This window comes from Labrus mixtus, chromosome 8 (genome assembly GCF_963584025.1).
Source record: "Labrus mixtus chromosome 8, fLabMix1.1, whole genome shotgun sequence".
Classification (NCBI taxonomy): domain Eukaryota; kingdom Metazoa; phylum Chordata; class Actinopteri; order Labriformes; family Labridae; genus Labrus; species Labrus mixtus.
The window spans coordinates 12,266,249-12,287,856 of record NC_083619.1 but is presented as its reverse complement, the minus strand read 5'-3'; the positions used below and the strand labels follow the sequence as shown (position 1 = coordinate 12,287,856).

The 21,608-nt window shown below is 40.9% G+C and overlaps 1 protein-coding gene across 3 annotated transcripts in view; it reads right to left on the bottom strand.

Moving 5' to 3' along the window:
• Positions 1-318: 318 nt before the first annotated feature.
• Positions 319-21,608, bottom strand: part of mast3a (microtubule associated serine/threonine kinase 3a) — a 37,101-nt gene continuing 15,811 nt past the window's right edge. For all 3 annotated transcript variants that reach the window (XM_061044358.1, XM_061044359.1, XM_061044356.1), the window contains 24 exons: positions 20,149-20,172; positions 19,497-19,575; positions 16,941-17,098; positions 13,793-13,868; positions 13,335-13,544; positions 12,113-12,214; positions 10,944-11,076; positions 9,857-9,942; positions 9,514-9,599; positions 8,996-9,204; positions 8,677-8,815; positions 8,327-8,459; positions 8,067-8,232; positions 7,818-7,919; positions 7,246-7,368; positions 6,877-6,989; positions 6,533-6,714; positions 5,828-5,949; positions 5,536-5,724; positions 5,008-5,231; positions 4,551-4,673; positions 4,191-4,327; positions 3,772-3,956; positions 319-3,660 (listed from right to left, as the gene is read on the bottom strand). In XM_061044358.1, coding sequence (XP_060900341.1) covers positions 2,792-3,660; positions 3,772-3,956; positions 4,191-4,327; positions 4,551-4,673; positions 5,008-5,231; positions 5,536-5,724; positions 5,828-5,949; positions 6,533-6,714; positions 6,877-6,989; positions 7,246-7,368; positions 7,818-7,919; positions 8,067-8,232; positions 8,327-8,459; positions 8,677-8,815; positions 8,996-9,204; positions 9,514-9,599; positions 9,857-9,942; positions 10,944-11,076; positions 12,113-12,214; positions 13,335-13,544; positions 13,793-13,868; positions 16,941-17,098; positions 19,497-19,575; positions 20,149-20,172 — 3,970 coding nt within the window. In that variant the 3' untranslated portion in view covers positions 319-2,791. The remainder of the gene's footprint in view (positions 3,661-3,771; positions 3,957-4,190; positions 4,328-4,550; positions 4,674-5,007; positions 5,232-5,535; positions 5,725-5,827; positions 5,950-6,532; positions 6,715-6,876; positions 6,990-7,245; positions 7,369-7,817; positions 7,920-8,066; positions 8,233-8,326; positions 8,460-8,676; positions 8,816-8,995; positions 9,205-9,513; positions 9,600-9,856; positions 9,943-10,943; positions 11,077-12,112; positions 12,215-13,334; positions 13,545-13,792; positions 13,869-16,940; positions 17,099-19,496; positions 19,576-20,148; positions 20,173-21,608) is intronic.

The following is a 21,608-nucleotide window of genomic DNA, read 5'->3' as shown; positions in this document are numbered from 1 at the left end:
GTTTCGGTTTAAAACAGCTAAGCCTTGAAGGGGTAAAGAAAATATTTGATTACTTAAACCATAGCGACAGAGAAAAAATATAAAGGAACATTTATTTTAAAGGACAGACTTGGTCTACCATAAAAGTTGTAATAAAAAAAAAACATCGTGTATGGTGTATATACAATACCAATCTTTACACTGCATCTACATCTATTTTTTTGCATATCAGACTTGTCAAGATAGGAAGTTAAATGTGTGGACAGAGCACATGGACCTAACTTTGGACCCTGGATTTTTAAATTGTGTTGTTTAATGGACAAATGACAAGCACACATGTTTTGTATTTCTGGACATTGTAGTCCCTTTGCAATTTATTCAAGCACTGTTAAGACAATAAAAAAACAGACAGTCACACCAATCTGCATCAGATACCCACATGGTAAGAGTTTCACAAAGGCCAGCTTGTCATCAGGGGAGCAAAATATTTTTTACAAACATACATACACACACACACTAAAATAAGTGACATTTGAGCACCTGTGTGAAGAGTGAAGACATGGATTTTATCACACAAAGACACACATTTACACAATGGGAAAAAAAAGAAATTAAAAAATTGTGGTGATTTATTTTAAAGAATGATGCCAATCTACACTTATCAAAGTCTCAATTTTATAATATTAATAACATGATGGTTTGGTGGGGGTATAACGATCAGATCCTTAGAACAGACAAGGATGTATATTACATCAGAAATTCAGTGATGATACACAGACACACAGTTCTTCCACCGCACGGTACATCAAACAAACTTCTAACCTCTAAATTTAACCCCCACAATCCATAACCACATTTTAAGGCTAAGTTTGTGATAAACTTCCTTTTTAAAGTTTCAACATAAACAGCTCCCAGGACATTTCAAATCACAAATGTCCAAAATTAAATGTGGAAAGAAACAGGACAAAATTATTTTCTTTAAAAAAAAAAAAAGTAAATAAAATGAGAGAAACAAGCTTTTTTCAACTGCTAATCCAAACAGTTTCTAATAGAAATCAAATGACACCAGTTATAAATGGGAAGATATGAAAACCAAATTACAGATGTTTACTTCTCATTTTAAATTCAAATTACTGACTGAACATCAGATTTTAGAATTCAAGGCCTTAAAAAAAAAAAAAAAAAAAAAAGCTACAAAATGGTGTGAACTATGTTGTAAAGTAATCATGGGAATATTAGAGAGGGATGTGAAGCACGCACAATGCTTTGAGGCCCAGGCTGCCACATTACAGTGAGAGTATACAATTTACGAGTCCATCTACTCTCACAAGGTCACTTTAAAAGAAATCACCACTCACGGCTGTTGTAAGGTCCACCATTGTTTATACGATATACATCAACAGCATTGGTTATTATTAGTACTGCAACACGACTTTTCCATATCAAAATGTACAAAAAGAAATCCCCTCGACTCATTCCTTCATCCATTCAGGGCCTCTGGTTTAACTCCCCTGTCATTCACTTTTCTTCATAATTTAACACAACCATGGAGCCCACTCACAGATTTGCTCTAAAATGTAAACATTCATTCAAAATACCCATTTAAAAAAAAAAAACAGCCAAGGGAGCCAGTTTTGTTGGTTGCATCTGTACAATTTTTTGAATCCCGCGGAGAAGGAGATCGTCCTGAAATATAAATGTGCTCTAACTGTCTAACACGGCTACGATAACTTGTGCAAATACATCAGCTAAACACTAGATTAGTTAGGAGCTGGACGGAGGCATAATTGAACAAGGTATTAGAGGACAGAGAGAACAGTGTGGTTTCTGAAGGTAGACACAAAACTTTTTCTACACACTTGAACACTAATCAGGTAAGGAGTTAATCCAGACACATTTTTTAGAAGACAGACGGCAAGTGGAAGTAGAGCCCATGCATGCATGAAGTTTCTTATGTACAACTACAGTACCTCTTTTTTTATGGTTAAACCATGCTTTGGCACCACAGCTAGGCTCACAAGTGTTGAGATGTTGATATTTGTGTCTTTACAAAATGTTTATACAAGGCCTGTGTTCAGGTGAGGATTGATGAGTCCAAATGCTCACAACTCACAATCTATAAGATACATTTCTTCTGAGAGGCAGCACATGAGATCATCTGCAACTGCATCGCTCATAATATGTTGCAGGACAAACACTGTTGAGTTTGTTCAAAAGACCAAATCTGAACACGAAACAACACCCACTTCTACACGGGCATTGAGGTATAAAAAATATCGATGGAAAAAGTTATCGACTGGTGTTACCTGCCCTCTTTCTGCAGCTACACCTGTAAAACAAACCACACTGTAACTGCTTGGCTTTCCTTGTATGTGTGCAGTTCTTGCAATAACAGCTGAAGCATCCAAGGCTTTTTGAGCGACCCAAAAAAAACAAGATGAGCATAAAAAGTCATAAATACGTTTCTTCATTTAAAACCAAAGATATTTACAAAATACATCAGTTACAGGTGCCACAGTGATTTGAGAACCAAAAGAGAAAACAAGCGCCCAGGAAGTAAACATCATTTGGAAGTCATTGTTCTGTTAACAGTGTTGCAGAATGCATATATTACTGAGAAACAACACTGTGAATTTGCCTTACTGTACTAAAGAAGTTTGCTTGTGATGATTTGGGACTTGGTCACATTTTTCTGGACACACATGCAAGGCCTTCAAATGTCAGAACAGTGTCAGGTCAAAGACTTCTTCACAAAGTCAGTCTCCTAAGTGAGACTCTTTGTTGACCTTTTCTCCCTGAAAGAGTGATTAAACTAAAGCCGTTCTTTGTCTTTTGACTTGGCATTCAACTGTGTTGTTGTACCCTGTGCTCCTCTTCCTTCCAGCTTCGTGTTTGACTCTGACTGGGTCGAGTTGAGCCAAGACGCCTTGAACACCTTCGATTGTGTGACAGGAAGCGTTGGACTCGGTGTCACTTCTCTCTCCTCCAAATCATCGAAGCTCACTTCCTGCACCGCCTCTTGTTTCTTGAAGGAGTCCCGCCGCTCGGACAGAGCAAGCTTCCTCATCACCACCACCTCTTTGGAGTGGTGATTACTGCCGCGGTGTTGTGGTGAGGCGGTAGAGCGGTGGTGCTCGCTGCCTCCGCCGGCAGAATCATGGTGGCCCCTCTGCCCTCCAATGTACAGCCCATGGCGGCCATGCTCACCAACACAGACGAACCCCGTGGCGGTGTCCCCTTCCATGTCCTCTAACCCCTCCCCCTCCGACAGAGGCACCTCCATGGTATGGCGGCGGGTGCTGTAGGCCTTCCTGTCTCCATGGTAACCCCCTGTCATTTTGTCTCCTGTCAGTTTCTCTGCCGACTGGACCCTCTTGAGGAGCGGTGACCGTGGCGGTTCGGCACTTCGGGGACGCACAGAGTGGCGTGCAATTGTGGGAGGGGACAGAGTCTTGCCATGGAAACCCTGCAGGGATTTGGTGTGACTTGGGAGGCAGGATGGGGAGCACTGAGGAGAGAGGGGCTGAGGAGGTGGGATGCAGGCAAGTGGAGAAGGAGGGATGCTGCTGGTTGACTTGCAGCGGCCAGCTTTGGTGTAGCGACCCAAAACATGAAGGGAACTGGGACGGGCCTGTGGAACGGGTGAGTTAGGAGAGCTGGAGCAAGGAGAAGAACTGGAATCTGACGGAAAGAGAAAAATAAAAAGCTCAGCATTACCTAAAAATCAAAGAAGAGAAAGAGGCAGAAAGCCCCCTGTTCAGGATGCAAGTGGTACGTGACACCTCAACTCACCTCCAGAGTGGTCAGGAGCAGGGGAGCGACAGGGCGTAGAGGGCCCCGGGGAGAGGCTCTGTGTTGGAGAGCCGGAGAGGCTGTCGCTTGATGACTGGTGGAAACCTGAAGAGAAGCTACGACTGCTCTGCATGGGCGGAGGAGGTGTATGCTTAGATAGCTTCTTCAAGATGCTACGTCGTCGGCTGCACAAGACAAAAGGGGTGTCAAACATGCATTATTAAAAATTGTTGTTTGATTTAACCATTTCCATGCTTATCCAAAAACATCTCAGTTAATTGAAAAAAGCACTGGAGGTAAAGAAACTAAGATTCAATTTAAATTCATATTTGAGTTTGTGGAGTTTCAGTATCCAATACTAGGCTTCAGAAAGTAATGATGAAGTATTGTAAGGATGACTTCATCCTTCCCTCTTGTACCTGTCCTGTCCGTCCTTCCTCTTGCTCTTCTTGCTGCGCCGGGCCATCTTGGACTTGTAGCTCACTTTTCTGGCAGGGCCAACCTTGATAGATGTGTTCTCCAGTGCAGTCGTCTGCAGGGTCACCCTGTTGCCACTCTGTTTAACACAAAGCGTTGACATTTTCACATAAGAATATAGATGTCAGTCTCTTTATAGGAAGAGCCAGAAAGTGATATGTCATCATCTACAGGAAGGAAAAAAAAAACCCTCATCTGTACATTAGTATGTTTCTTTTCTTGGAACACATCATTATAATTTGGCAATAAAAACAATTTGTGTTTAAGTTAATATAATTGAAAGATATTTCTCCAAGTTGTACCTTGAGCAAGAGCTCCACCACCTCAGTGTGCACGAGTCCCTGGACCGACTCCCCATTGACATGAGTGATGAGGTCACCAGCCCTTAATCCTGCCTCGTGTGCTGGACTGCCTTCCTCAACACACTGTGGACACAAAACACATAATGCCTCAAATCAAAATCATAGGTCAACCAGCATCCTAACCAACTGTTACCATGACTAATGTTGTTTACCTGTGCAGTTATGTCAACCAATGCTGACTCTGTGCATTAAAAGCTTTTTCCTGTTATTCAATCATTGCCATGCTGACTACTTAACATACTGTCATGTACCCTTATGTTGGCTCATATGCCTGGGTTCTGATATAGCATATATTTTTAATTGACATGTTTAAAAACTAAACTCTACATTTGTGGAATATACAGAACTGTGTTTGATGTTTAATATCAGCAGAAACACCTGCAATGAATACACATACCCAGACCATGTGGTGAACAGTGTACACGTCACTGTCTCCCATGTAGACTCTGATAGCCCGCAGTGCAAAGCCGAACCTTTTCCCAGAGCTGTGGATGACCACAGGAGGCCGGAGGCAGCTGACATTGACAGAGAGGTCCCGGCTTGGGGAGGAGTCTCTTGATGAAGGGTTGGACGACAGGGACAAGGAGGATTTGGGGCTCGTAGGAGGCCCTGCTGAGTCATCTTGATCAGGAGGAGAAAATTAGGTCGTCAGAAGAGAGTGTTTATAAATCGTTTGTACTTTGTACTCACAATAAGAAAAGTGACAGTATCATATTGGCTGCAACATTGGTATTGTTTGGGGAAGATAAGACAGCGTCAGGCTGTAGAGGGCACTGTATACACATGAAATAACTGAGAAAATCTCGGCAATATAAAGTCATGCTTCTGACAAGTGAAATAAGACTAAACAACTGAACCGTAAGTGCCACAGAGATACAAAACAACATTTTGCAGTGGTTGACATTATAATAATGGCAATGTCTACCTGGAGTGATGATGAGGGACAGGCCAGAGACAGAGGCAGACTTGGGTACTTTCCCAGCTGGGGATCTGGGTTTCTCTGGCGTCTCCAGCTGGTGAGCGATGCGCCTGGATGCTCCTCTACGGAAGGACGGCCTGGTACCTGTGCTGTTGCTCCGGAGCCGGATGCGTCGCAGGTTTGATACCATCCCGTCTAATGATCATGAGGTATCAGGAGTTTTGTATTGGAATTTCATGAAAGCAAAACTACAAGAGAAGAAATTTTTAAAAAAAAGGTGTCTTTTTGTCAGGCTTACCTTCCTCCTCGGCAGAGATGGCAAAGCGAGGCATGATGTCGAGGCTCTGAGTGCTGTTCATAACCAATGGGCTGGCGCTGCGCTCTGACTGAGAGGAGCTAGATGAAGCACGAGGACGCAGACTGTAAGGAAAAACACAGCAACCATGCAAGAGTTCAGTCAAATCCTAGATAGGAACCACTTTGGGCAGTGGCCATGTGTATTTTGAACACTGTACTTTTAGACCAGAAGATATTTTGTTACATTTATTTTGCAGGAAACATCACTTTGTAGCCCATATTCATTATTTCAAACTGCTGATTACATCTGCTTAAACTATTTCACAAGAGTTACATCTACTAAGGCCACACGGGGACCAGGAGTCTTTCCTAGTTTGCACTGAATAGAAAGCAGGTAACCTGACACCACCATTCACACCCAAGAACAATGTGAAAGCTTCCACCTGACCTGAGTGTTAGATGGAGGGGGGGCAGAGCCTACTTAGAAAACCCACACGGAAAAAAAAATCCATATACAAAGACTGATAAAGTTCCCATGTTAAATGTTCAGAATGACATTTATACTTAGTGTTATTCATAAAAGAACAATTGGGCAAGATAATATTACGTTTCAGTCTCACATTTTCATTAAATTTGTAGCGGACAAAGTGAGAATGAGACGCGGTTGCACTTTTTCCGACCGCTCTCTCACATTTTACGCACTCACCTCCCCCTGTGTCCATCTGCCCTCTTGTCTACGCTAGCCAAGTGTTTGTGTCCATCTCCAGGGGAGAGGACTCCCCTGCCCTCCCATCTCTCCTCCTTCTCTTCACTGTGGCTCCGGTCGGAACCAGACAGGCTCTGGTTGGATGGCGTGGAGGTGGACAGATGCTCCGTGCTGCTGTACACCTGAGGTTTGAGGAGAAAAATTGAGTTACATCCATGTTATATTCAAAATATCTGTAGGTTAAAAGAGTTCACACCGATGTTTTGATGTATAGAGAAGTTATTCATGTTTCGATATATTCCATAGCATAATGGAACACACTACATGATGCAGTAAAAAAGTACCTTGCTGAAGCGGTGAGCCACAGAGGAGAACTGTCGGAGCTCCAGAGACGATTCATCATCGTTTGTTTCATCGTCATCGTCTGAGTCCAGGTGACAGTATCGCTCGGATCGCGCTGTAGGAAACACAATAACTGTACATTAAATATTGAAAAACTGGTGTCACTTGAAACCTATTGAAACCCCCACCTTGCATTACTGTAAAAACAGGTCTCTACCCCCTGAAACATCAACCTATTCTCATTGAAGTGTGACATAGTTTGTCTGTGTGCATACAGACAGAGATTCCAAAATGTGTATTGCAATCGGATGTAAAATCATGAAATGTATTGTGTGTAATCTGTCCATGAATCAAGCCGCGCTGCCACGTACTGTCAAAATAACTGGTGTCATCCTCGGTCTCTAGTTGAGGGATAAATTCAGCTTTCTGCCTCAGGAGGCCGTTCCAGTCCAGACCTAAGAAGAACACGTGCATCTTCACCTCAGTGGTTCCACCTGGGAAAAAAACAACAAATCAGACATACTGGTTAAATATCTGTGCTGCATGTCTGCTTATCTTAGGGCAGGTTAACATCTACTCCTCAGATGATTTATCATCCCTGCCCTTCAAGTTTCTGCAGCTGTTAACAACCTTTGCCATCTATTATCTCTCTCTTTCTCCTTGAATGAGTGGGCAAAAATGTTACCAACCGAGCTGGGAGCTATGGCTTTGTCTTTTTTCAGAAGTTGCTTTTTCAAGCTTAATGATGAAAACTCTGATGTTAACATAACATGTGATTTTCATGGACAAAAACAGGTTATCTTTCTTTTACAAAATGATCTATGTCAAGGCTGCCAAAATAAACATGATGAGAAAATTGGTTTGTGCTTCACACAAAGAAAGTCAGAGTGCTTTGCAACTTAAAACATAACACACTATTCTGCAAAGGGCTCTTCACACCAACCTGTTCCAAGGCGCTCCAGAGGGCTCTGTCTCAGGAGTCTGGTGATAAAGTCCTGGGCATCAGCTGGCAGAGAGTCCTCCCCGTCTGGCCAAATTATGTCATCTGGACAAAGAAACACATATCCTTGGTTCAGTGAAAGGTTTAATTACATCTCCACAGCTATAATACAGAACAAAAACTGTATTCTGCAAGACTTAAGTCAATAAAAAAATGAAAGTGATTAATAATATAAAGTGATGGGTTTCATACCGTTGACCACTTGACCAAAGAGCTGCTCTGGTGTGTCTCCAAAGAAAGGCACACAACCCACTAAGAACTCATAGAGGATGATGCCCATAGCCCACCAGTCTACTGGCTTCCCATAGCCCTGCCGCAGGATCACCTCTGGAGCAATGTACTCGGGAGTGCCACAAACCTGTAGAGAGGAAACGCAGAGAAAAAGTGATGTAAGTCAAGGTCTTAAACATCAAAGACAAGATAGAGAGAGGAGGAGATGAGAAAAGACAAACCTGTTTATCGATGAACTCTCTGGTGTCTTTTTCAATGTGTCCTTCATACAAGTTGGTGGTCATGTTCATTAGGCCAATCTTTGACAGCCCAAAGTCTGTCAGCTTAATGTGTCCCATGGAGGTTATTAACAAACTACAAAAGAAAGAAACAAAGAAATAATTCAAGTTACATCAAATGCTTAGAACAAAGATCTCAGTCTCAGTGAGGAAATATCAAAGGCTTCAGAAGACTCCGCTCCAACTTCAAAAAGACTGTCTCATCTTTAAAAGACTCACAAAGTCTTGTCAGGATGAGGGCTTTATAGTAAGGAGATGCAGTCTGATAGCAGAAATGTGAAATAAGGACTCACTTGTCAGGTTTCAGGTCTCTGTGTACGATGCCGTAGTTGTGAAGGTATTCTAAAGCCAGGACAGTCTCTGCAAAGTACATGCGAGCCATATCCACAGGCAGAGGACCGATATTCTTCAAAAGATTGGCACAATCCCCTCCTGAAAACACAAACACAGTCAGATTTTCTTTTTAGGCTTTTGTCATTTCTGGGGCAACGTGTCTGATACTTTTATAGGTGGTGGGTGTAATGTTAAGTTATCGTGTGCCATATTCTGGCAAATCTTAACAGTTTATAAAAGGCATATGACTGAGTCACCGACAATTTACACCAAACCCACCTTCCACATACTCCATGACCATGCAAAGGTGCCTCCGCGTCTCAAAGGAGCAGAACATAGAAACCACAAATGGGTTTTCAGCAAAGGTGAGGATGTCTCGCTCCACAAACACCTGCTGGATTTGGTTCCTAAGCATCAGGTTCTGCCTGTTGATCTTTTTCATCGCGAAACGTTGACGGGTCTCCTTGTGTCGTACCAGAAATACAGCCCTGCAAGCAGGAGAGGGGAGGGGAGATGGAAAAGGAAAGACAAGGGGAGAAAGAAGAATTAGGGATAAACAGGAAAGGGAACGTTTAGAAAAGAATGACAGGAGTAGGAGATAAAAGGAGGAAACATACAGATCACTTACAGGTAAGCATCTGTTTATAGATGAAATATCGCCCAGACAAAGTTAAGTTAACACAAACGTACTACCATAAAAAAAATATGCTTGTTCAAGTTTCTTCTCTGCTTTTATAAGGCTCTCTGTGGTGACTGAGTCACTCAAACGCAAAACAAAGAAGTCTGTCATTACTCACCCATAGGCGCCGTTGCTAATGAGCTTGATAGTCTCAAAGTCGCTCTCCAGTGGTTTCCTACGAGGTGGGGTGCAGGCTGCTCGGTTCTGAATCACACAGAGACAGAAAAAATAAACAGGAACTAAGTTGCTGCATTTAATCTCTGTGACATCAATGCACACAATGATGGACTTTGTGGTGATTTAAAGTTCTGCCTGTCAATGTTCCACTTCTCTTTATGACATTTAATTCCTCTTCATTTCTGCCTTTCATTTGACTTTACCCTCCACTGTTAGTACTGTAAGACTAAAACATTACAATTAATTTTCACTTTTTTTTATAACAGGTAGATTTGAGTTTGTACCTGTATGGATGTGGCCTCTCCAGTGTCATCAGAGTCTCTGCTGGACGCTCTGTGACTCGGACTCGTCTGCTCCAGTTGGACCATGTCTGTTACAGCAGCAGACACACAGATCAAACTCCATTCAGTCCATTTAGTTTTAATTTACGCCAACTGGGACAAAGAGAGCTAGTTCAACTGTCTGTAATGATACTGACTAATTATACTTAAACAGATTACAACTGTCACTGAATCCAAAACCTATTTGTATCAATTTAATTCTGTACAAAGCGTCTTTGAGTATTTACAAAAGCGCTATATAAATCTAATTTATTATTATTATTACATGATTCATTTTTTCAGTTCTGTAGCCTGTTTAAAGATTTCAGTCGCTCTGCTTTGCTAAATATCATTGTGGAAAGCAATACCATCACATGGTTCTGTAAAAGAGTAAATGTGATGTTTTCATCATGATAGACCAAAGACACAATCTTTCTGACTATTTAATCCTAAAAAAATGCAGCAGCTGAGTTTGGCAGGATCAACACAAGTTAGAATATAATGTACACAACACTAAGAGTTCTTATTAAAACAGAGAACCTCCTACAAGGACAGTACACTTCATGTGATGGCAAACTGAGTCAACTGAAACAAAGTCACATCACTAAATAAGCATGTGCCTATTCTTCAATCAAAACATTGACATGTTCTTACAAATCAGAATATGTATTAAGAATGATAACTCCTGAATCAATAAAAAAAGAAGATTTTAAAACAGCAGCAGGATTAGTGTCATGAGATTTATTTCTTCTGCATATAATCTAACAGTCACAAAAAGAGATTTAAACGTTCAGTACACAATTTTATTTTGGTAAATAAGAATGTGTATTTGATCCAGTGGAATAAAGAGGACAATAACTCCTTACCCCATGATGCCATGATCAACACTTGAATTAAGTAAATATTCCTAAATACTGATGGAAGTTACACTTCTGTTTAAAAGTGTCAAGTGTAAAAGTGCATAAAAGCTTCTTTTGAAACAATGTATTCTACACTGCCAAAAAAAAAGTTTAAAAGACATATTAATTCAATCAAAAAAATAAATCCTTACCTTCCAAAGGATCCCTGGTGAGGCCCAGCTGGCTGATGATGTATTTGGGAATATCGGTCTTGATGCCCTGGCCCCCCTTGGCTTGACCCTCTGCGGCCTCCAAACGTTGGTAAAACTCTTCTGGATCAAACTCCTGGAGCGCAGAAAGGCAGGAAGTGTTTTGGTTTCATTGCATTTCAGATATCATTTAGTCAGACAGTGGGGCGCTGGTGGTGCAGTGGCGCAGTGTTTAGTGCGCGTGCCCCATGTATGGAGGCTGTCGTCTCAAGCGGGCGGCCCGGGTTCACATCCCACCTGTGGCTTCTTTCCCGTATGTCATTCCCCTCTCTCTCTCCCTGATTTCCGACTCTATCCACTGTCCTATCTCTCCATTAAAGGCACAAAAAGCCCAAAAATAAATCTTTGAAAAAAAAAAAAAAAAATTCAGTCAGCCAGTCCAACAAAAAATAAACAATCACCCTAAAAATATAGCATTAGGGACGCTGGTGGCGCAGTGGTTGGAGCGCGCACCCCATGTATGGAGGCTGTGGTCGTCCAAGCGGGCGGCCCGGGTTCGGGTCCGACCTGTGGCTCCTTTCCAGCATGTCATTCCCTACTCTCGCTCTCTCCCTGACTTCCAACTCTATCCACTGTCCTATCTCTCTAACAAAGGCACAAAATGGCCAAAAATACATCTTTAAAAAATAAATAAAAGATAGCATAAAGGCCAGAAAGATTGGGAAGTAACCCAAGTCAGAGTAGCTGCAACATACTCGCTTGAAAGAAAAACACAGACACAGAATTGTAATGTTACACTTAACAAGTAGTTGGTAAGGAGAATATCAAGATTGTTTCTTCATGACCAATAGAACAAATTGGGTTAATATAAATACAAATGTTAATTTTTTAAAAACATAAAAGGATTTAAACTCAAAATATTGTCCTGTCTACCAAAGAAAACTTCAGAGTGGCTTATTCCACCATTCAACATTGGAAAAGCCTGCTTTAGCCCTGGTGTAGCACGGCTAAACCTCTCATTACTACACTGTATCATTTATAGAAGTCAGTCATCTTTGACATCCACACTGCAGGGACACATAATGTGCTCAGGCCCTGCGCTGGTAAATGTCATGTTGATATCTGGTTATTCCTGTCTGTATGATTATCACTGTGTTTGTGAGGAGTCTTACCAGACACTCCAGCAGCCTGGCCGGCCTCGAGATGATGATGAGAATCTTCTTGACCAGTTTTGTGATGATGGTCACCTCCTCGCTCTCTGAGCGCTCATACGCCTGATCAACAAAAGACAAAAGATAATGGGTTTATGAAGGATTAACATGACTTCACCCGGTTGAGGCAGCACAGCTCACACACAGAAGCTGTCTGTTCAGACTCGCCTGGCATGTATTATTTTAAGCATCCATTTCATCTTCTTTCTCCGTCGGTGATTTAATGAATCAGGCTGGCATTTCAACATCTTGCATCAATGCTCATTTCTGTTTGCTATGCTGCCAGTGCCAGATATATAAATAATAGAAAACACTTGCAAATGCTCTTTAATCACAACTCTTTGTTTCAAATTTTTGTCCAACATTGCCTTGCCCAGGTTAAACAGCAGGTTCTGGGTTTTAGACATAATAAAAGAGTGATGGCAGACGGAGCGGGTTCCATACAGGCTCTATGTGAAACTGTTGTTCTTTGTGTGAAAACCTGATACAAAATGTTTTTTTAACAAGTCAGGGACAAATTCAAACATTTCCACATGTGACAGCAGCCACCACTGGCTTAAAAAAGGCTTTTTCTAAGCTGGACAATTATTTTTCCAGCAATTATGAAGTAATAATCATAGAAATGTGGCTTTAAGCTAATTATAGACCAAGTACTGTCTCTCCCTCTTGAACTTTAGAATACTAGTAAGGGACTAGGAGACTCAATAGACATACGGGAGAGCTGTGCTAACAATGGCATCATTATTAACTTTGTGAGAAATTATCCATCTTCTGAGGATTTAGAGAAAATCAGACAAAGTCTGCAGAGGACAGTGTAATCTGTTTTGCAGCATTTACGGCAGTACAATTGTTGCTTCAAGGTTTATGTAATAAATCATTATATAATCAAACACTTGACCACTGCAGGAATGTATTTAATACAACACCATTACTGGTCAATGGACTGCAATCAGCACTGAATGAGAACCAATCAAACAGGAAATTCCATCTCAATGTTCCCAGTGAAGCTAAAGGAAAATGTCCCAGAGGGCAATCTGAGCAACCAATAATCAGACATCCAATGATGATCAACTGAAGAACAAGCAGTTGCATTGCTGAGTAATAATCAGGAAAAGGAAACAAAACCATGTGGGTGTGTTTCCAAGCAGCAGATGGAGAAATGTTTCTTTAAGATGATGCTCACCTCATGCAGCAGTTTCTCCAGCTTCTCCTGCAGCTCCACAAAGTACCTGGAGGTGACCAGGCCATTTTGGGACTTGTCCAGACAGTCTCTGGCGAGCTCCACCAGCTGGTGCTGAATGAATCCCAGCACGCCATCAGCCAGGGGTAGAGCAGTGTCTGGGGAGCACTCTGAAATGATGTCGAGCAGCTGACCCTCCATCTGGGCTGTAGCCTGGGAAACAACCAAGATGGAAGACTTCATTTAAGCCTGTGACCGTGACGTCGCATCTTCATTGTCTTTATAATTGGTCTAAAAAGGTGAATTAGTCAAGATTTTGATTTGGGTTTTAAAAATCTCAGGTTCTGGTGTCCACATGTAGAAAAGGGCTAATGCACACAATTGTAGATTGTCTTTTTTTGATGATTAACAAAGACAGATAAGAGAGAAGAGAAGGCGAGGAAAAAAAAAACTGACTATACCTTAGGAAAGCGTTCTTTGTAGACATGATTCATCATGACAATTTCATTGTCGAATATTCCACAGGTCCGTCCAGGGCTGAGGGAGACAGTCACAATCATATCTTATTGTTGCAGAGTAAATGCGTTTATGGATGCTAAATTTGAATCATCTTGAAACAATGAACGCGATGTGCAAACTAAACAGAGGGTTTATGGATAATTGCTCACATGAAAGACGTTTGTTTTGACATCTGTTTTACAAACAAACACCAATATCACAAAGAAAAGAGGCCAATCTCAAAAACTGTCTTGTGAAAGTTATTCAGAGTAAACAGATTTCTAACAAGAACTTTTGAAATGTTTGACTGAGAGTGTTTACTACCAGCAAGGTCATAAACACAGCATGTTAGGAAAATGATACTAATGTGATTTAGATCATGTTCTCATTGGCCGTATCCATAACTACATCTGCTGTGCGTGCAGAGCTTCAGTTACTACAGGACACTTTAAAACTGTCTGTACACATTACAAATCAATGCACTGTCATCACTAGTGTCCAAAATACCCTGAGGGTGCCCCTTTACATCACATACTACAAATAACAATATCAACACATGGCATACACACTACTATTTCTGGGTCACTACAACAGTTGCAGTTGCACAGCAGTGGTTTTATTTTAGGGCAATAGAAACTGTAAACCACTGGGTAACCATTTTGGGGCAATTCCAAAATACTTAACACACCCTCAGCAGAAATCTTTAACCATATAGACACTTGTCAGTCATTTAGGGTTTAAATACAATTACGAGCATCAACAGCAAGCTGACTTATTGAAGAGTTTTATTGTTCTATAAGATAACAATTCAGCAGAGGTCAAACTTGAAAAGCATCTTACAGAAACTGCTTTTTTGCTGAGGGTACATAACTTATATCTTTGTTGTGAAACTTTTTTTTCAGTTAGCATATTAATAGAAAATCTGAACCTCCTCTGTGTATGTAAAACACTCCCCCACCCCCAATTATTATTATTATTATTATTATTAAAGGGATACTTCACCCATTTCCATTAATCTTTGTATCATTAGAAACCTGGTAGTATTTTTGAATGGTCGTGCATCCAGCCCTCATTTTCCCCTGAGATGGGAAATCTTTGTATTTTTAAGTCTGAAAAGGAGCTTCTGATGACACAAAAATAATCATTTTGCATCATCAGAACCTGTTGCGGTTAGCAGGGTGAAACTACAACGCTAGTTCCTCATAGTTTCCGACCACTGAAGCTACAGACCAATCACAGATCAGTGGGTGGGAACTCACTCCCAGAATCGAGACTTAACGTCCGCCATATTGCTTGGAAGGTATTCTAACAGGCTCTATGGAGAAAGCTGATAATGGTGAAAAAATATAAATTTAGCGGCTGGTCAGCTGCCGCTGCGGCTGCCGGGCCGCCGCCGGACTGGTAGTGTCGGTGCTCTCACTGTTTGCCTATGGACACAGACATAGAGTCTGTTTTCTGCCAGGAATTTCCAAGATGCCAATTCCCTCTGGAAGAAATCTCTGAATCAGTCTGAATCAGTTGAGGAAACGGCCTTATGTGTTGAAGTAAATATGTCTGTAGATAGAGGGCCTTAGTGGGAGTGGCCTGCGGTGCTGTGCATTCTGGGATTTGGTGTCTTTCATCAACATGAGCCAAAAAGACACTTTCTGCCTTTTCTCGTTCAAGGCACCAACTTCAAAATTTATTTCACATTTCTACTACATATATGACCCAATGTCAATACAGATACATGTTTCATTGGGTGAAGTATTCCTTTAATCGTAGATAAAAGAGGTAACAGGACAATAAAGCCGCTCTTGTTGGTTTGTTGCTGAGCAGCAATCTTCTTAAATGTTCATTTGCGTATTTATATTTCTGTGTACAGATCTGCTGCTGAGCAACTGCTAAGCAAGTGGTTGCAGTGCAGCTAACAGTTCATTTAGTCTGTCATAAAATGGTCTTAAATCCACGTTTGGGCAGGCAACTGTGTAATAGAAGGAAAATGAACACAAGATAGGCGGTGTGTCACTGCTGCTCGTTGTATGCTTAAACCTCTTGGATTGGTTGTAGCCTTTATATGAGCTCCACAGCTAGCTATTTTGGATTTTCCACAGTGGAGCATTAGAGTATCACATTGGAAGTGCCAAAGGCCTCACGTGTAAACTCTAAACTAACAGAAAAATTCTTATAGCAGAGCAGAAACTTCAGTGATGAGAAATACAAACGGCTGTCCTTTTACAATGTGTTGTGTGTTCAACACTGGCAAAGCTCATACGAGGACAAAACCAGCATAAAACCATTACTAAAAAAGATTTCTGTAGATTAAAGCAAACTTGTTATTCATGGAAAGACTTCTACTTTGTGTGTGTAAAGTTGATGTCCCTGTTGGACGTAACAAATTCTGTGGTTGAAACGATTCAGATTTTTATATTAGAGTCTGTTGTTAGATTTTCAAAAAGCACTCTCTAAATAAAAAGAAAATGCTCTGAGCTCATTTGTAGTGTAGTTAAAATGCATAGTTTGAGTCATGGCTAGCTGGGGAGTAAAAAAGTTAAGACTTATTATTCATTTATTTTTTGCTGATCTGAAAAAGCGGTTCCTACTCTATCCACTGTCCTATTGCAATAAAGGCTAAAAGCCCAAGAATAAATCTGATTAATGATTTCATCTCCTAAAATAACATCAGGAACATAAGCAGTGGTGATTTCAGTGCTAGTCCTTGTGAAATTCTTTTCATTTGTATCTTCTCTCCTGACCTCATTAAGGGCTTAATCTTAAAATCAGCCAGGAGAGGTGTGGCTCCTTGTTTCAAAGTAATCTAATGTGATTATGCATTCTCCCAGAGGAGTTCAGTGCTACTGAAATGTTGTGTAACTAAGACAAGCAGTTTTTAAATGGCAGGTTTCTGCCTGTTTAAAGATGTTTTTTTATTGCTACACTGCTACTTTGTTAAACGGTGGATTAATGTTGTGTCTCTGTAAATCAAGTTAAAAAGACTACGTTCTAGACCTGCTGTTTTTCTTAAGTGGCTTCAGGTGGCAGTTTGTTATGAATGGGCTCTTCACAAACAAAGATTGATTGACTGATTTTATAAATTGGCAACATTTAGTGTAAGATTCAGATCCAAGTTACCTGAGACTGCGTGAGCGGAGCCTGACAGGGGGCGGGGCGTGAGCTCCTTCTTCGTCCGCCACACTCTCCGTGCTCCGGAAATGTTTGAACAGAAAGTGGAGATCATCTTGAGTGGGCTGGAAGGGCAACTGGTGCAATAACTCCTGGGAAGAGGAGGACTGGGAGGGGAGAGGGGGGAGGTGGGTGTGAAAAAGAGGGACAATTGGAGGGGAAATAGTTTACAGAAGTTAGTTTACCAAAAAAAATATTAATGGCTGATTATAAGTAATTTCTCACTTTTGTCTGATTATATTTGTACATTTGAATCCATGACAGGTTGTGCTTAAACAGCTTAGATGATATAACATCCTGTGTTAAAAGGCCACCACTCTGTCAGAATCAAACATTATCCTGTTAATACTCGGAGTCTTAAAGGCTTTCATGTTCCACTATAGATCTGAATTAGATGTAACACGCTGAGAAAGGCTGCACTAAATTCAAACATCTTAAGTCTCCTTCTAGTGTGCTGCTCTCTTCAATCAAGATTTTGCTTTCCTGCAGCAGCACGCCCTGAAACAGCCAGCAAGGGCTGTGCTGTTGGCCATGCATGCATTCATTTTCTCTCTTCCAAGCCAAAATGAGTGACATGCAGCCTGGAATTTATGAGAACCCCCATCTGGCATGGATCTTGTGTTTCACTGGAGGAAGAGCAAAGGGAAAAGTGGCTCATCTGACTGAAGAAGAGACTAACAGACAAGAAAACAAGAGGGGTAGAAGAAGAAAAAAGAACCAGGAAGAAAGAGAAAATAACAGATAGAATAGAAAGAGAGAGAGAGACAGACACCCTGAGGAGGAAACTAGAGACATGTCAGAAGAGAGCGAGGGCAGCATAAAGACCTCACTGACACAGAGTCTGAAAGGGGCATTGTGCTGGGATGGCTGACCTCACCGTCTTCAAGCCATGTGGTTGGCCGTACAAAATTACAGCCTTGACAGAGGGGACGTGTATTGTTTTTACAGCCAACTGCAGTTTCAGTAATGACTGCACAGAAAAGGTTTTAAGATAATTGACACAGAAACAGCCAGCAAATACCGGGTGGGTGAAGTTGGGTGCCCGTGTTGGAGTTTTCCTGAAAGGAAAACCTGCGCGAGGAAAAGTGAAACTCTGTACATTCCCTATTCATGTGTGAACCAGGAAAAAGCAAACACCCATTTCAACAAGGCCGGTGTTATATTTTGCGATAAGTTCTTATTCATGTACTTTCCTTGGAGTCAAAATCACTTAGGCATGAAGTCACAAGGCAACATTATAACTATAAGACTTATAACAAAGAAACGCAATCACTAAAAACACAAAGTTTGTTTAACTTGGCCAGAGAAGTTTTGTAGATTTTTACTTGTCAAAAAAGTTAAATCTTTAGGGTATAAAATCATTGCAGGAAAATGTTAGGAAAGGAATCTGAAGACTCATTCCTGCTTCCTGTTTGTAGTGGATAGTGTGATAAAAGGCAGCTGATGATGGAGAGATGCATCATCGCTGGACGTATCCTGTTGTGACTGAGTCATTAAAGGAGAAAAAAATATCCATCTCCAGTCAGCTGTTTGGTATGAATCGACTTGCAGCAGGGAGTATGGTAAATAAGACTGTCGAGAAACAGTGTTGTGATGGTGTGAAGTTCTCCTAACACTTCTATATTTGCATCGGCAACACTAATAATATTTTTTTACTGTATGAAACATTCTGTTTAAAAGTTCCTCGTAATCTTGAATAATGGTTGTAGAGAGTCAGCAGCCTGGAGAGCAAGAACAGTGGTGCTGATCAGCTTTGATTAATGGCTAAAACAAATGATTCAAACTTTGTACTCCGCTGAGCAAAAAGGATCAAAATGACCAAAAAATTAAATTAAAAAAAGTCTCAAACATCTGTATTATAATCATCTCTGTTTTTTAAGTATATAATTTAAGCACTAAAAGTTGAAATTCAGCTAATATTGGGCTAAAAACATGCATTTGAAGGTTATAAACCCCTAGGTTACTAAACCCTATTCATCTATTATTCACGTCCTTACGCAAGCTCATGATTATTTGTGTGTATTCACAGCAAGGTGAAAACCTCAAAGAAAGAGTTTGGGTGTCATATCACTTTAAATATGTACACCAAAAGCTGAATCTGAATCGTTTCACTCAAGAGTCGACTCAAAAGTTGTCAAATAAACTTTCACAGCTCACCTCAAATATGGTCTTGGTGCAGAACCCTTCAAAAAAAAAAGACCCCCCTCTGAGTACACTAAGTCCACTCTGAATCAACAACCATTTATAGGCTGATTTATTGCCCACGCTGTGTGTAATCTGATGGGATTTACAGTTCAGTCAGTCAGCACCATGAGTTTACAAGACACCACAGCCCCGTAAACTGACTGATACACTGAGCGCAAGTAACACAAGGAGCTAAATGGTCCCATGGCAGTGATCTGGATGAGTGTTTGAATATGTGATGAAGAAAAAGAGACAGAAGGCACTGACACGGATGGCTGTGAGGACACAAAGACAGAGAAATGTCTTAGCGGAAGAGCTTACAGATACTGATGAACTGGGTGCATTGGTGCAGTATCCAGATGAGGGAACTGACGCCACAGACCACCTTCGCCCGTCCGCTCTGCAGAAAACAAAACAGTAATGTACTGCTCAGCGGCCGATCACCATTGTGAATTCATTCTACACAACCAGTTTACTCCTTCCAATCGCCTAAACCTCACATTTTCCCCTCTGAAAATCACACTTCTTAGGATTTAAGCAAATACTTGTGATGCTTGAAACTAGGCCTCTGTACAGAGAATCTAGTGATGCAACATGTAATGAGATGCAGGCTTTACAATCCTATACATTGAGATGTATTTAAAACATACAGCAGAAAGAGCACACAACATTATGAAGTTTGAGTAAAAAAGTTTACTTTTGTAATGCAATCCAAAGAGTTGGTGCTGCATCTTTATCTTTAGCATATACAACATAATTCTACATTATAGGGATTCTGTAAAATACATTTACATCTTCTATATCAGTAAAAACATGAGCACATAAGCTATAAATTAAAAACCTAACCATATGTCGCAAAATCGATACAATTTCATAAAACAAAATACAATAAGTGCATTGGTACTTTCTTACATCCATACTTGAAACTGTGTTGAAAAGAAGATGAAGAAACAACAGATTGTGATTTTCTTACCTTTCAGTGCGGGCCAGTTGGCTACTGATGAAATAGAGGAAGATGGAGAAGAAGACAGAAGAGGAGAGGGAGGGGGGCAGGCAGAGACACAAAGTGAGAAGAGAGGAGAAACACTGTTTAATGACAGTGACAGATTAAGTCTGGTTGTCAGAGTCACAGCTCTGTTTGTCTGTCACAGATCACAGCCACTGGCATTTTGCTGCTGCTGCTGCTGCTGAACACCTGCCAAGTTGTTATCATACTGCAGCAGTGAGAACCACAGACACTTAGCTTATGAATCATTATACACACACACACCAACAGAATAAGGTCATAAACACCGCCTACATCTAAACTGTTAAACACCCACCCTGACCACTACGACAAACAGAAAACGTGAACATCAAAGTGTGATTTTTGTTTCCATCTCTTCTGATAGTGCCTCGATCTCCACTCTTTCCCCTACTTTTCCATCCAATATGGCACTCTGAGGACATGGCCCACTTTCCTTCCCTGAATCAATCTGTGCTGACAAGGATGCTCAAATGTTTTCCTGCACCAACCAGCACTCGGGGACGTGTAGCTAAATCAGGGGTGACACAATGCCTGTATGAAATTGGATGGTTCTGATGTGAGAGTGACTGAGAGCTCAGGATTAGTCAGGTTACAGATGTGTGTCTTGTTTTCTCTTCTGGTTTGTATTGAATGTGTATGTCATTAGCTAAACGTCTTTTTACTGACACTAGGGTCTGTATTAAGGTCCTTAAGGCTTAAGGGGATTGACGCTAAGATTTAAAACAAGGTTTTAAATCAATGTTAGGATCAATGCCTGGGCTGTTTAGAGAAAAAAAACTATTGTGTGCCAGGGTGTTGGCTGTCCTCACGCCCTGAGGGTTAAAAAAAAGAAGCTTTCTAATGTTGAAGAGGGAACTGCAGTGTAATGAGTATGCCTGACCCTTTTACATTGGATCCTTAATGGTTTGCGATAAAAAGATTAATTTATTCTTTCACAAATGCCACATTTGGCATGTCCGTCTCTTCAGTGCCAACATGACACAATAATAGCATAAACAGCAGGTCTATACAGCTCGCATGAATAACAAATGAACCCGGTGGAGCTTTGAAAAGTGCAGCCACAGCATCAGTCTCCACCCAGCTGCTTAAAAAGTCTCGATAAATTTAGATGAGTCATGCAAGCTTTTGAAAGGCAATTCTATCAGGAGACGTCCCCTTTGCATCCTTGAGCTTATGGTGCAATATGCGATACTGTACTGCTACATTAAATGCTAACTCTAAGCACATGATGTATAATAGAGGGAGAATATACATTTAAAGTACACATAGCATGGCATAATCAATAATAATAATCAATAATCCTTTCTTTTTACCTCAATTTCATCTTTATAGTCCTCATATACAGCGTTATTTTTAAGCCTCAATCTTGCTTTTTGGACCAAATCATCTTCATAGAAAGTTGTAAA